Raw genomic sequence first — 12,342 nt, 5'->3', positions numbered from 1 at the left:
GCTGTGAAATAATACCGATAACTATTAATGAAGAATTGACCCCTGCTAATAACCTTTAAAATTCAACATCCACAATTCAAAGACGAGGTCAGAACTTTGCAATCAACATTTTTAATACATACTATTAGAAATGAGACTTCTGACATGCTGAATGAGTTGTGGTAGACTGCCAGCTATGATTACTAACCCACAGTGATGTCAGTTTAAACAATAATTAATATAAAATATTTAGCAAGGATAATTCAAAAGATTGCTGTTTATCTGGCATGTTTCCACTGTTTTCTGACATTTTATTGAAATCAAGAAATCAACTGGTCATAGGAACAGTCTCCCGCTGCAGCCATAATCCACACCATTATACAGTCATTATTTGATGAACCTCTTCAATTTTCTTGTAGCTTTGTCCTTTTCAAATGTGGACTGAACCTTGAAGCTAGACGTAAACTACGTCTAACATTATCGAACAATTTCTGCAGAATTTTCTACAGTCAAAGAATAACAAATAAAGAACAAGATAAATATAAACATGTAGAACATGTCAGTCAACTGTCATCTGTGTTTCAAGGCACATGTGGTAAACAAATAAGAGGTGGATTATTACATCAACAATTAATGTTTGGTCCATTATACAGTAAAAATGTTTTGTTTCAAAAAAAAAACATTTAAAATGTCTGAATGTTTTGATATAAAATCATTTTGAATGTTTCTTGCAGCATGTTTACACCACAAACACTATTTCTGAAAGAATGCTTTACACACCACTAATCATTTATGCTTTAGTTTCTTTCTTGTGAGTTGGAAATACACAATGTGCATTTTATATATATTTTGACTTTGACTTATTACAAAACACACCACTCCCATCTGTAAAGAACTGACTGGTAAGGTTTTAAAACATTTTCAAAATCTTAAAAATATCACTTTGACTTCACTACCCTCCCTGAATATGACAGAGAGATATCAGTCTGACAGATTCTGATATCAGCAGCTTTAGTATCACCAGCATTTCCAATACCAAAATATGGGAAGAGTTTCTCAGTGAAAGTGTCTCTGTGAGTGTAGATGTGAGTCATGTCTTCAGGGTTGTAGAAGGACACCTCCCCCCTGTCATAGTCCAGCTGGATGATCTCCCACCTCCACCTCCCAGCTGTGTTCCCCTGAGCTGAAGCCCTCAGAGCCAAAAACATTGGTATAATTAGTGTTTCTCTCTGGATTGTCAGGAAGCTGCTGGTTTGTGTCTCCATGTCTCACACTGGAAGTGGACCTGGTCCTTCATCTTCTCCCAGACTCTGAAGGACAGGTTGCCCAGGTGTTTGGCCACATCTATCAGCGCTCCTGAGACCAGCTGTGGATCTGACAGTGAGCACTGGACTCTGGCTCTGGTCTGAGTGGCTTTATAACTGCTGAGGAATGGCACGTTGTGTTTCTGCAGCTCTTGTTCAACAGCACAGATACTGTCTGACAGAGAGGAGAGCTGCTCCTCAATCATCTTCATCTCTCTGCTGACAGTCTTCCCCTTCTGCTCCTCTTCCTCCCTCAGAGCTGCCAGTCTGGACTCCTCTTCCTCTTTCAGGAACTGGTGGAGCTTGTTGAACTCTGCTCTGATCTGCCTCTCTGTGGACAACAGCTGCTTCTTGGAGTGTTGAATCACTTCATTGTATGTTTTCTCTACTTGTTTGTATTTGTTCCTCTTGTCCTGTAGAGACTTTAAGTCAGATTTCAGCTGCTCCTTCAGCTCACTGACTGCTTGTTCTACAGGAACCACCGTGTGACTCTGGTGGAGAGAAACATCACAGACAGGACACACAGCTCTCTGCTCGTCCTCACAGAACAATTTAGGCTCCTCTTGATGTTTACTAAACACCACCTCCACCTTCTTCTCTCCTTTTTCTGCCTCACATTATGTCTTGTAAATAATAAATATGTCACTGTCGATTATTGAAATCTTTTTTTTTTTCGATCATTTCACCTGATCTCATTCACTTTGCGTGTTTGTGTGCATGAGTGTCTGTCTGTGTGTCTGCAACACATATCCAGTCAAGCTATTAAATGTTAAAACGGCCACTTATACTTTTTAAGGATCTTTAGATATTTTAATTTAGTTTTGACTAGTACAATTACAGTTGTAGATATCTTGAAATAACATTTCTACTAGTAAGAATGTTGTTGCAGATATCTTTAATTACCATTATGACTAGTGAGATACCAATTTTTGCCTAGGAGAAATGCTATTATAGCTATCTAAAATGTAATTACAGATAGGAGTGTAGTTCGATTAAATGTTAAACTGAAACTTCTTCTTCTTCTGCTTTAAGTTGTAGTTGGTAGACGAGCTCAGAGGTGCGTTACCGCCCCCTACTGAACTGAAGTGCATCTACTAACCCTAACCCTCTGTAAAAATACTAATTAAACAGTTAAAAGTGCTGCATATTTACATTGCTGAATATACAAGTAACATTTAACTGTAGTAGTTGGTTGAAATGGAACATGGATATTGAGGTTTTTAAATGAAAAGTATTGTAACAACAAAATGATTCCAGATATGCTCATAGGAGTCCACATTTTTGAATATACCTCATGTTATGTCAGTAAAATAAATAAATAAATCAAGACTTTAGAATGTGTGAACTATTTAAAATAAATCCAGTGGATCTTTGCATTATGAATGACTGAATGCAGTCAGAAAACAGTAGAAAAAAAATACTTTCAATATAGAAAGACAAATATTTAATTTTAAAAATGACATAATGTGAAATTCATTTAATTGTCATAATATTATTATTCAACATTCACTCAAAAATGATTTGGCAGTCAGAGCCGAGACCCGCCATTGATTTTTCTTCTTTTTTTATGCACTGTTATCTTGTGATAACGACTTATTATATTATTATCGATATAACAAAGATTGTTTGCTCGCGAAAAAGAATGCATTTATTTTGTTACCTCAATGTAACAAAGATTGTTTTCTCACGATAAAGAATGCATTTATTTCGTTATCGCGATATAACGATGCTAATGCTACAGAGGTGTCCATCTCTCAGCAAAGCCCACTAATGAGGAAATGCTGCTGTATCATTTTATCACCAGCAGATGGTGTCAGCATGTTTTCTGAGGTCAATATTTCACTCTTGATTCAGTACAGTACAAACTAACTGTACATGTATCAAAATAAAAGATCAACATCTAATCATCTGTTCTGTTTCATGTCTATTTAATAAAGCATTTAATTTCTACAGCTGATCAAAACACCATAAGCATGAAACAAGGACGTGTTGATGAAGGTTCTCAGTCAGTGAAACAAGGACAGTTTTTCTCTTTAGTTCTCCAGAGAGACTGAACACTTCAACAGGGTTAAGTAACTTAAATGCTAAATAACCTGAAACAACTATTTCACCAATAATGAAGATCTGAAGAACTCTACAATATACCTGACTGGTTTAGCAAAATATTAGTTAGATGTGAACAATGACATAAATTAGATAAAAAGTTTATTGATTCCTGGAGGGGGGGTAAAAAATTAGCGTCACCTTTACCAGTGGCAACATTATTCTAAAATGAGCCTTTCTGAACGATGATTTATTTTACTTTATTCCCTTTACTTTAAGTATATTTAGAAGCCAACACTTTCTTTTTACTTTAATTTAAGTGAGATTTTGAAGGTGGCGTATTTCTGTACCGTGGTATTGCTTCTTTTACTTAAATGACTGATTACTTCTTCCACTGCTGCCTGTAAGAAAGACCATGTGGATTTTTTTAAAGAAGACATAACACATTCATATTACTGATGAGGTGAATTGATGGGACACTGTGGAGGTTTTCTGCTACATCCCTACTCAGTCTGGTATGATCAGTCGCCTCTGGTGGCTAATGTTCCTGAATGTTATTAAACTTAATAGACATACACTGACTCCTCAATGACCTTGTCTAATCCTACAGTTAATTTTAGCATGCCATTACTTATTTATCTTGTGGCCACAAAGTCACAAAGCCTAACTTTAACAAAGGTATTTACAGCACACAGTAAATTATGAATTTTGGTTCTTTGGCGAGGTTAAGGGGTAAATGGAGTCCTCACTCAAACTATCAACAATGTGTATCCTCTTTAATATGAAGGGTTTTCTCGATCACAAGCAGGAGAAAGGAGGAAATGAGTTTAGTTTCTGTTATTTTGGTTTAGTGAATTACTTTCTTTGGGTCAGAAATTTAAGTGCTGAATCATTTGGGTTATTGGCGTTGGATGTTTTCTGACTGGAGGGCTTCCTGAGGGATAGAAAAGAACAACAGAAGTAACATAATTCAGTAGAGTTTCATCAAAGGCACACACCAACACACCAAATTTAGTCATTTACAATTAAAGTGACATCTATTACTGCAAATTGCATGAAAATTAAAACAGATTGTTTTATTGTTGTTTTATACATACACACTGTCTATATATGTATATATTGTTAGCAAAAGGACTTAAAAATTTTGACTAAATTTAACACAAGGGCTACATTGACTCCACCAGAGCCCATGAACAGTTTTCAAACTAGACTTCCAAACACAACACTGCCCCCTGCAGACCCAGCTGGTGAAATCTGAAGTCTGAAACAAACCTGTGCAGAGGCACATGGGTGCTGTTGGACCCAGCTCCTGTTCCGGAGAGTACGTCTTTCTGTTTCAGTGTGGGAGGGGGTAGAACTCCCAGATCAGAAGCTGGATTCAGGGTCCCTTCTCTGTAAAAACACAAGAAACAGGACAATGTTGACAAGGAAGGGGGACTAAGTGGCTGTGACATGATCGGTCAAGAATGGGATATTAAAAATTCTCCCAAAGAATTACACGCGCCATCACCACATTAAAGGCATAGATCATTTCTTTATGTAGTTGATGGATAGTAAACAGTAGTCTCAAGATGTGATGCACAATGCAGATCAAATGCCACTCACAGACCTTCAGATCAACAGACATAATCAGTGAAAGAGGGATTTTATTACCGAGCTGCTGCAAGATCAGAGAGCTGCTCGTTCAGTTGGTCGTTCTCTGTGGTGTAGTTTTCCACCAGCAGCTTCTGGATCAGCTGCTTCCACTCTTGCATGGTCGGTGCCTCCTGCAAACAGAGCCAACATCAGGACTACATAGAGAAACATTTCTAAGCAGAGGAAACAATCTCAATGAATAAAATAAATGGCACAACAAACAATAGTGGGTGTTTTTTACGTTGCTACACTTGTGCTTTTACTATACCATCTGTTCAGTTCATTATTAGCCTACTTAATTAACGATTGTGTGGCAGCAACTTCATATTTAGAGATATTTCAAATGTCACATTGACGCACTGTCATAAGAATCCTCTCAGTAATATAAGATCAACAAAGATCTCAGTACACACAAGTATCATTTCCCATTTTATTCTGTGTTTTGGGGGTTTCACATTTCTGCTTATTCCATTTACACAAGCAAGAATCAATTAGCTTAATGGTAATGATGATTATGAATTCATTACTTAACAATTCAGCTGGTTTTGTTGATATAGATCATGGTGTGAAGACCAGGGTTAACTAAAACCTTAATGTGTTTAGAAAGGCTGTGCAATATAGAAGTAGTGAAGTTACAGTGGTGATTTGGTGAAGTTATTTTAATTCATGGCTGCAGAGGGTCCGCTAGGCTAGTTAGCTAACCTAGATAAGTATAATTTTTTACCTCACCAATAACCAATGAACTATGTCCAAAAAAATCCCTACCCCTAGATTTTAGAATTTCTATATAAGTGCTAGCACTTCCTCTGGCTTTGCTCAGGCAGCTTTGTCCCTGAATGAGATCCCTTGAACATGTGTCCTGATGTTATCAGTATGGGGTGTTTCTGATCAGGATTCTTTTTGTTTTACCATCAGGACATATTTGAGGGTTACAGCTGTGTCCTGCATCATGCTCTTCATCCTGCTCATCCTCCTCCTCTCTTCCTGTAGCTCCGCCTCCAGTCGACTCTCCTCAGCTCTGGTTTTACTGCACTGCTCAAACAGCGAGGCCCGGCCCTGCCTGAAAGCACAGCACAGATTTCCAGGTTTCTTTTCATATGTTATTGTCATCATTTGGTCCTTCATCATTGAATGTCATTCTGTTTTCTTTACTTTCATAATCTATCGCACTAATAATGTCATACATCTATTTATAGAGCCCTTTCCAGATCCTTAAGGTGACTAAACGTGACAAGTCTATTGCCTCTCTTATTACTTGAAATTTTGACTTGATTATTTTAATTATTAGAGCTGCAGTTAGTTGCATTTAATTAAGACCAAATAGTCATTTGTAGTAAAGAACGTGCGTGTGTGTGTGTGCAATAAGATTTAACTCAATGGTATTTTGTGTTACGGTTATTATAGTTCAAATGTCGCCGATTAGCCTTAACCTTACTTTCATATGAGTTTTCACTTCAACTCCTTCAAATTATTTTTGTTAAATCATTGATATGGTCAGTAGAGACACAGTAAACTCTGACCTGAGCACCTCCATCTCAGCCAGGGCTGCTGTGCGTTCAGTCTGAAACTGCTTGAGTTCTTGCCTACAGTCTTTCAGCTCCTCCTGCAGCTGCTGGCACTTCTCTGTAAGCTGCTGCACCAACTGACAGACAGAAGATTGCAAACAATTTTGGTGAACCCAAGCCAAACGAAAAACAAAGTAATCAGTAAGTTCACTAAGAAAGGTTGCTAAAAGGAGGAAAAAAATATTTAAACTGTTTTTGAAGTTTTTAAGCACTCTCCAAATGCCACAGCACAGTACTTTTTACTCATAAACAACAATTAAAAAATGCAAAACCGAGTGGATTGCATAATACACATAAAACTGTAATACAATAAACTGAATAATAAATATATCATTATAATCAACATGTACGACTAACTAACTTGACAATGTTACAAAGCACAAAGTTACAAAAATTCAAATCAAACAATTAGGCCCAAATAACACATAGAAAGTGTATATGTGTATATTTGTGAACAACTATATCATCCATCAAGTCTCTCTCTTACCTTCTTACTGATGCAGCTCTGGTGGGATGTCTTGCTGAGCATTTCCTCCAGGCTGTCCACATCCAGTCTGAGCTGATTCTTTTGTTCCCTCAGGGTAGAGTTCTCCTTGATCATGACCAGTGCCTGCTCTGACAGCTTGCTGAACTGAGCCCTAACCTCCGTGTTCTCCTGCAGGGTTAACCTGGTCATCTCCGGGATCTTCTGCTCCACCTGCTGCTGCACTTCTGCTGCCAAGTCCTTCTCCAACCTGTTAACAGGGAACATGAAAGGGAGTACATGCAGGGCTCATGCAGATTTTAATTTATTTTTTGATGTGACTTAGCTTTTTACCCTTAAAAAAAAACTACCAGGAATGTATAACTGGGATACGCTATGATAATCAATAGTCTTAACCTCCACTTTTCCTGGAGTACTCTCATTTCCTGGTTGTGTATTTCAGCTTTGTGTTCCTCCTTCTGACAAGCCAGCTCCTTCTCCAAAGACTCTATGTTGGCTGTCAGCTGCTCTGAGCTCTTCTGATGCTCCTCCAGAACTGCAAGCCTTGCCACTACGAAAGGGACATAACAGGAAAGGAGAGGAGAGGGTTAAACCTCAATGGTTACATTCATTGAGATTTAACACATCCAACAAGGAGTTTCTTCTTAAATCTAATTTTCACAGGACCTTCGCCATTCTAGAGTAAGAGATGAGCTCGACCCTGGTTTAAGCCACAGAGATATTCAGTCTCACCAAGAGCCTCGTTTTCTGTGGTGAGTTCTTCAATCCTGTTTAGAAGCTCTTCCTTCAGCTGACTATGCTGCAGCTGCAGGGCCTCTCTTTCATTACTGGCAGCCTGCTGCTGACTCTCCAGGCGCTCTGTCAGCTCGTCCACTTCCTCCTCCTTTCCAAGCAGGGAGTGTTTCAGGAACTCAACGATGTCCTTTTTCTGCGTCTCGAGTGCATTGTACTTAGAGTTCAAGTCGTTCTTCTGCCTCTCTAGTTGATCACATTTCAGCTGATATCTGGAGGAGGAAGGGGTCATTCAGTCCAAAGAGTTAGGGATAAAATAATTCTTCTATGTACTGTAGGGTGACATGTATCGTCTTTTACATGTTCTGGCTGATTGGATGCCATACATCACATGGCTGCCTCTCAAAGGGCTGTAGTTATAATTTAATGCTGCATTATGGGGAATTTCTTGCAATTTCTACCAGAACAGGTGAACTTCTCGGTCTAGGTTTTAAAATCTTGCATGCATTCCATTCAGTTATGTGCACTGGTGGAAGAATTCAATAAAAATGTAGCTTAACTCGAGTAAAATTACAGTATTATCAGTATCATCAGTATTATCAGCTGCATGTACACAATAATTAAAAGTAATAGTACACATTATGAATGAACATGGCCCCTGAGGTATTATATCATTATGCACTGGATTATTAGTTCAGACTCATTTCTATACGTCTGTGAAGTTTAATATATGACAATGCATTGTATTCAAGTACGTTACAATACAATACAATATTTCCTTCTGAAAGGTAATCGAGTAGAAGTATAAAGCAAATGTAAATGCAGGTAAATTACAGTACGCATGTAAAAGAACTTAACATGCATATTTTCCTCAAAATGCGACTGAAATATCGTACAATATTTGAGTAAATCTACTTCGTTACAACTCTGTTACTGATCATGTATATGTACCGGTACTTTAAAAGAAGCTAACGCTAATTTCAAGTGATGAGCTAGCTAGAAAATGACAAGCTAACAAAACCTAACGTTACATTCCGACAGACGCATATGACGTACCGTTGCGCTGAAGGGATTTCAAAATATAACGCTACAAGTTTGAGTTTAGTTTGAAAGCGAGACAAAGAAAGTTCGAACTTATCTCTGTCAGGCGTGTCCTCGCCCGGATAGAAAAACTGTCACATAAGTTGAAGTATCCTAAACAACTGTGGAGAGTTTTGTTGTTGTTGTTGTTGTTGTTGTTGTTTTTTTTTTGCCTCACCTCTCCAACTGCTCGTCCAGATATCGTATTTGAGTCAGGTAGAAAGCCTTCTCACTGTCCGCATCCGTCACGGAGCTGTCCTTCTGTGATGTTTTCTTGTCTTCATCTTCTTTGTTCTCGCTTTTCTTATCCTTCATTTTGGGCATCGTGTCAGACAGAGTTAGCTAAAGTTTAGTTACGCTGAGGGTTGGCGGAGGGAAACTACAAATACACTGCGCTGTTGCTAAGCAACGCTACGGAAGCCCGTCCCCAGCTTGGCCACATTTCACAAGCACTGCTCACTGGACCACCTTGTTAAGAGGAGTGAACACTTTCTTTGTTGTCTTTTAAACGAAAGAAATATGAACAACATTTCTACAAATTAGGAAAATAACTATTAGAAAACTGTTTCGTCTACAGTTGAATTGCAAAAGCACACTATCTTTTTTCATCTTCTGTTGTCAAGAACATCAGTCAGGTGGTCCAGACATTAATAGAAATATATTTTCAATAATGCAAACACTGACTTTGTAACAGCATGTGTCATGGTTATCTAGTTGTTAGTAATTTGCGTTGGGATGAAACATGAGGATGTTGATGTTTCTCTTTGCTACAAACCATTACACTGTCAACTGTCACTATCAAACTATTAAAAACTATCAATACAACACTACAAATGTAAAAGTTTTTTATTCAAATTCAGACCCAGGTTCAGAAAAACTTAACTGATCCCAAATTACCTCGTCCACAATCACACAAGCAACATCCAATATGTTACATGTCAAAGATACAGATCAACAAACAAACAGAGGTCAGTACGCGAAAGCAAGATAAAGAGCTAAGGTAAAATAATTGGCAATAATATAATAATTAAATAGACATTTGATACCTCTCCCATAGGAAACACAGGTCTCTCCAATGGTCTTAGAGGCTGTACTTGTCTTTAATGGCTAGTCCATTAAAACAACAGATAAAAGTGAATGTTAAAAGACTTTGACAAATAAACAATAAAAGTGTCTTAAAATTCTCTCACTGGAAGGAAGGAAGTTTCCATCCCTGCTCTCCTTACAGCCATCTGCTACAAGGTCACCAAGATGAAGGGCCAAAATATCCTTCCGGCATGCTGCCTGAGTCAGGAGGATCACACTGAGGTATATCACACTTTTATTAAAGTTAAAACTAAGGATTTTCAGGAAATACTTTTGCGAATGGTAAAATTTATCAAGGAAAGAAATGGTCAATGAACAGGGTGCCCTTGCAGCTAAGCTGGCAGAGGGAGGACAACACTGCTGCACATGGGGCGCAGCCCAGGGTTCGAGTCCAACCTGTTGCCCTTTGCTACGTGTCAGCGTACAGCTAAACTAATGTTTCATAGCCTATGATTAACGGCTTGTCGGTATCCTAACTTCTTGGCTGTGTGTATTGAAGCTGTATTGAACAGGTAAAAAACACATGAAATCTCTGTTTATCTGTGTTTAGTGTCACTGCTAACATACTTCAAAATAAAGTTTTGTCTGTCATTTTGTCACCATTAAAATGTGCCTCTGTTAAAGGAGAACTTCGGTCGATTTAAACATACATGTGCTCAATAGGCTTAACAGGCTATTGTAAGGCTCATGGCTCATGAAAGGCTGTAACATGGACATGTACATCATGAACAGAAAAATGCTGGAATACGTTTCTGTCTCCAGTGAGGGAGTAAGCGCACGCTCCACGGATTGACTAGTTTGGCCTAGCCACCAGAAGACACGGATGTCAAGAAACCGGTATGTAGCTCCTTGCACAAACACACTGTTTTAACTACTTTTTTATTCATTTTGAGTCATACACGCTACAGTGCTGTGTTGTAAGGTGTCTGCTGATGTTGCATGACTTTTGGGGTGAGATATGGAGCATGTTAAGAAGCTTAAAACACAGTGTAAAGTTCTGACCTTATGCTGTTAGCTGTCACTGCTAACGCTCCGTTCACAGAGCCCTGTAATGGTGGGACCAAATGTGTTCGCATCTTCGGTACTGGCAAGCCAAGTGTAGCTTGAGCAATGAAGCTACATGATTAAATCGACCGAAGGTCTCCTTTAATAGACTCAGGGGAAGACACATGGCGTTGTGGTGCAGTCATGATCACCCATCTGATGATTTCCAACTCAGTGGCTCCCTTGGGTGGGTGTGAGCCAGTATTGCTGAAAAATTGCCTGGTTGCACAATACAGTACATCATGCACACAGGATAGAAATGCTGGAATTGTTTCTTTTGTTGTAAGTTTCCCTATGTTCCCTTCATGTCATCACATGTTAGCTGCAGCAGAAGTAACAGCCTCATGTTTTCATTGGGTTCACTTTGTCCGCCGCTGTTTGACTCTACAGCCTGTTACTGGCACAGAGAGCAATCACACTAATAGAAAGGTTAAACGTGTTAAATCGCAGACTTCATTATGGCATTTTAATCTATCATTATTACCTTATGCCAGAGTAGCAGTTATTTATCTTGAGCAGGTCATCCAGCACTGTGTAAATGCCGGCTTTTTAATTGGTAACTTTTCATCCCCCCCACCTCTATTTGGCTTGGTTGGGATTTTAATTGGGTGCCTGTGTGTTTCACCTTGCTTCACTCCCTGCCCATAAATCCACTTGGCTGACTGACTGACCAGTGTTGACGTTAATGCAGTTTCGGCTCAGTCAAGCCTGGTAAATTAATAAGCATATTAAGTCACCACGTAGCATAAAGGCGGCCATGAAAAAAAGAGCAACAGTAAATATGTTTTAGTTGGATGCTACCCAGATATTACAGAATAACTGCAAGTCCACGGGGGATTTGACAGTAATACCACTGGCTACTACAAACTGAGTTCAATAGACAATGTGCAAGCTGCTGTAAGAGGGTAATAAATCAGCATCAAGTAACTGTTCAGTCAAAGAAACCAACTGAATCAAGTCATTTTGTCAGGATTTAACCAACACATACGTTTTTGGGTTTAAACTCTCATGACAATCCTGAGATTTATTGGGATTTATGATTAGGTGTACATCACAAAACTCCCTGGGACTCCTTGTCTCACACCCCGTGAACATCCAAACGATAGGAATTGAGATCAGTGTAAGTCTGAATATTATGATAAACTTAATTAATACATAACAAAAAATATCTCATAGAGTCGCTCCATACTGTACTCTTTAAAATAGTACTCATTTACGATCAGGGAGTAGTGTGCAACCAGCAGGTAGTTTGTCATTATGTTTATTAGCAGTATTTATTGGAAATTTGCAGTTGATGTTCATAATACTTAGTAAATACTGTGTAGTTCATTTATAAACACTCTATGAATGACCATTAGAGAGCTGCAACCGATGTTTCTGACCTGTACAA

At 38.6% G+C, this 12,342-nt stretch overlaps 1 protein-coding gene, 1 long non-coding RNA gene and 1 pseudogene across 2 annotated transcripts; 1 reads left to right on the top strand and 2 right to left on the bottom strand.

Annotated features, from left to right (window-relative positions):
- Positions 1 to 265: 265 nt before the first annotated feature.
- On the bottom strand, positions 266 to 2,189 carry LOC119019279 (annotated as a pseudogene).
- Positions 2,190 to 4,081: 1,892 nt separating this feature from the next.
- Positions 4,082 to 9,249, bottom strand: LOC119020159 (cilia- and flagella-associated protein 157-like). The gene is made up of 9 exons (XM_037099311.1): positions 9,001 to 9,249; positions 7,743 to 8,014; positions 7,407 to 7,560; positions 7,014 to 7,260; positions 6,482 to 6,603; positions 5,871 to 6,021; positions 4,980 to 5,092; positions 4,599 to 4,718; positions 4,082 to 4,260 (listed from the first exon to the last, which is right to left on the bottom strand). Exons 1-9 carry the CDS (start codon positions 9,144 to 9,146, stop codon positions 4,182 to 4,184), a joined length of 1,404 nt encoding a protein of 467 aa, XP_036955206.1. The 5' UTR covers positions 9,147 to 9,249; the 3' UTR covers positions 4,082 to 4,181.
- A 131-nt stretch (positions 9,250 to 9,380) lies between these two features.
- On the top strand, positions 9,381 to 10,727 carry LOC119020018. Its single transcript, XR_005075207.1, has 3 exons — positions 9,381 to 9,457; positions 10,019 to 10,130; positions 10,671 to 10,727. It is a non-coding gene; the product is annotated as an uncharacterized LOC119020018 (long non-coding RNA).
- Positions 10,728 to 12,342: the final 1,615 nt, after the last annotated feature.

Source organism: Acanthopagrus latus, chromosome 5 (assembly GCF_904848185.1).
Source record: "Acanthopagrus latus isolate v.2019 chromosome 5, fAcaLat1.1, whole genome shotgun sequence".
NCBI lineage: Eukaryota > Metazoa > Chordata > Actinopteri > Spariformes > Sparidae > Acanthopagrus > Acanthopagrus latus.
This window is presented reverse-complemented; position numbering and strand designations above follow the sequence as displayed.

Coding starts and splice junctions, on each gene's coding strand:
- LOC119020159 (XM_037099311.1), bottom strand. CDS start 9,146: ATGCCCAAAATGAAGGATAAGAAAAGCGAGAACAAAGAAGATGAAGAC. Junction 8,015..9,000: donor CTGGACGAGCAGTTGGAGAG/GTGAGGCAAAAA, acceptor TTCCTCCTCCAG/ATATCAGCTGAAATGTGATC. Junction 5,093..5,870: donor CCCTCAAATATGTCCTGATG/GTAAAACAAAAA, acceptor CTCTGTTTGCAG/GAGGCACCGACCATGCAAGA.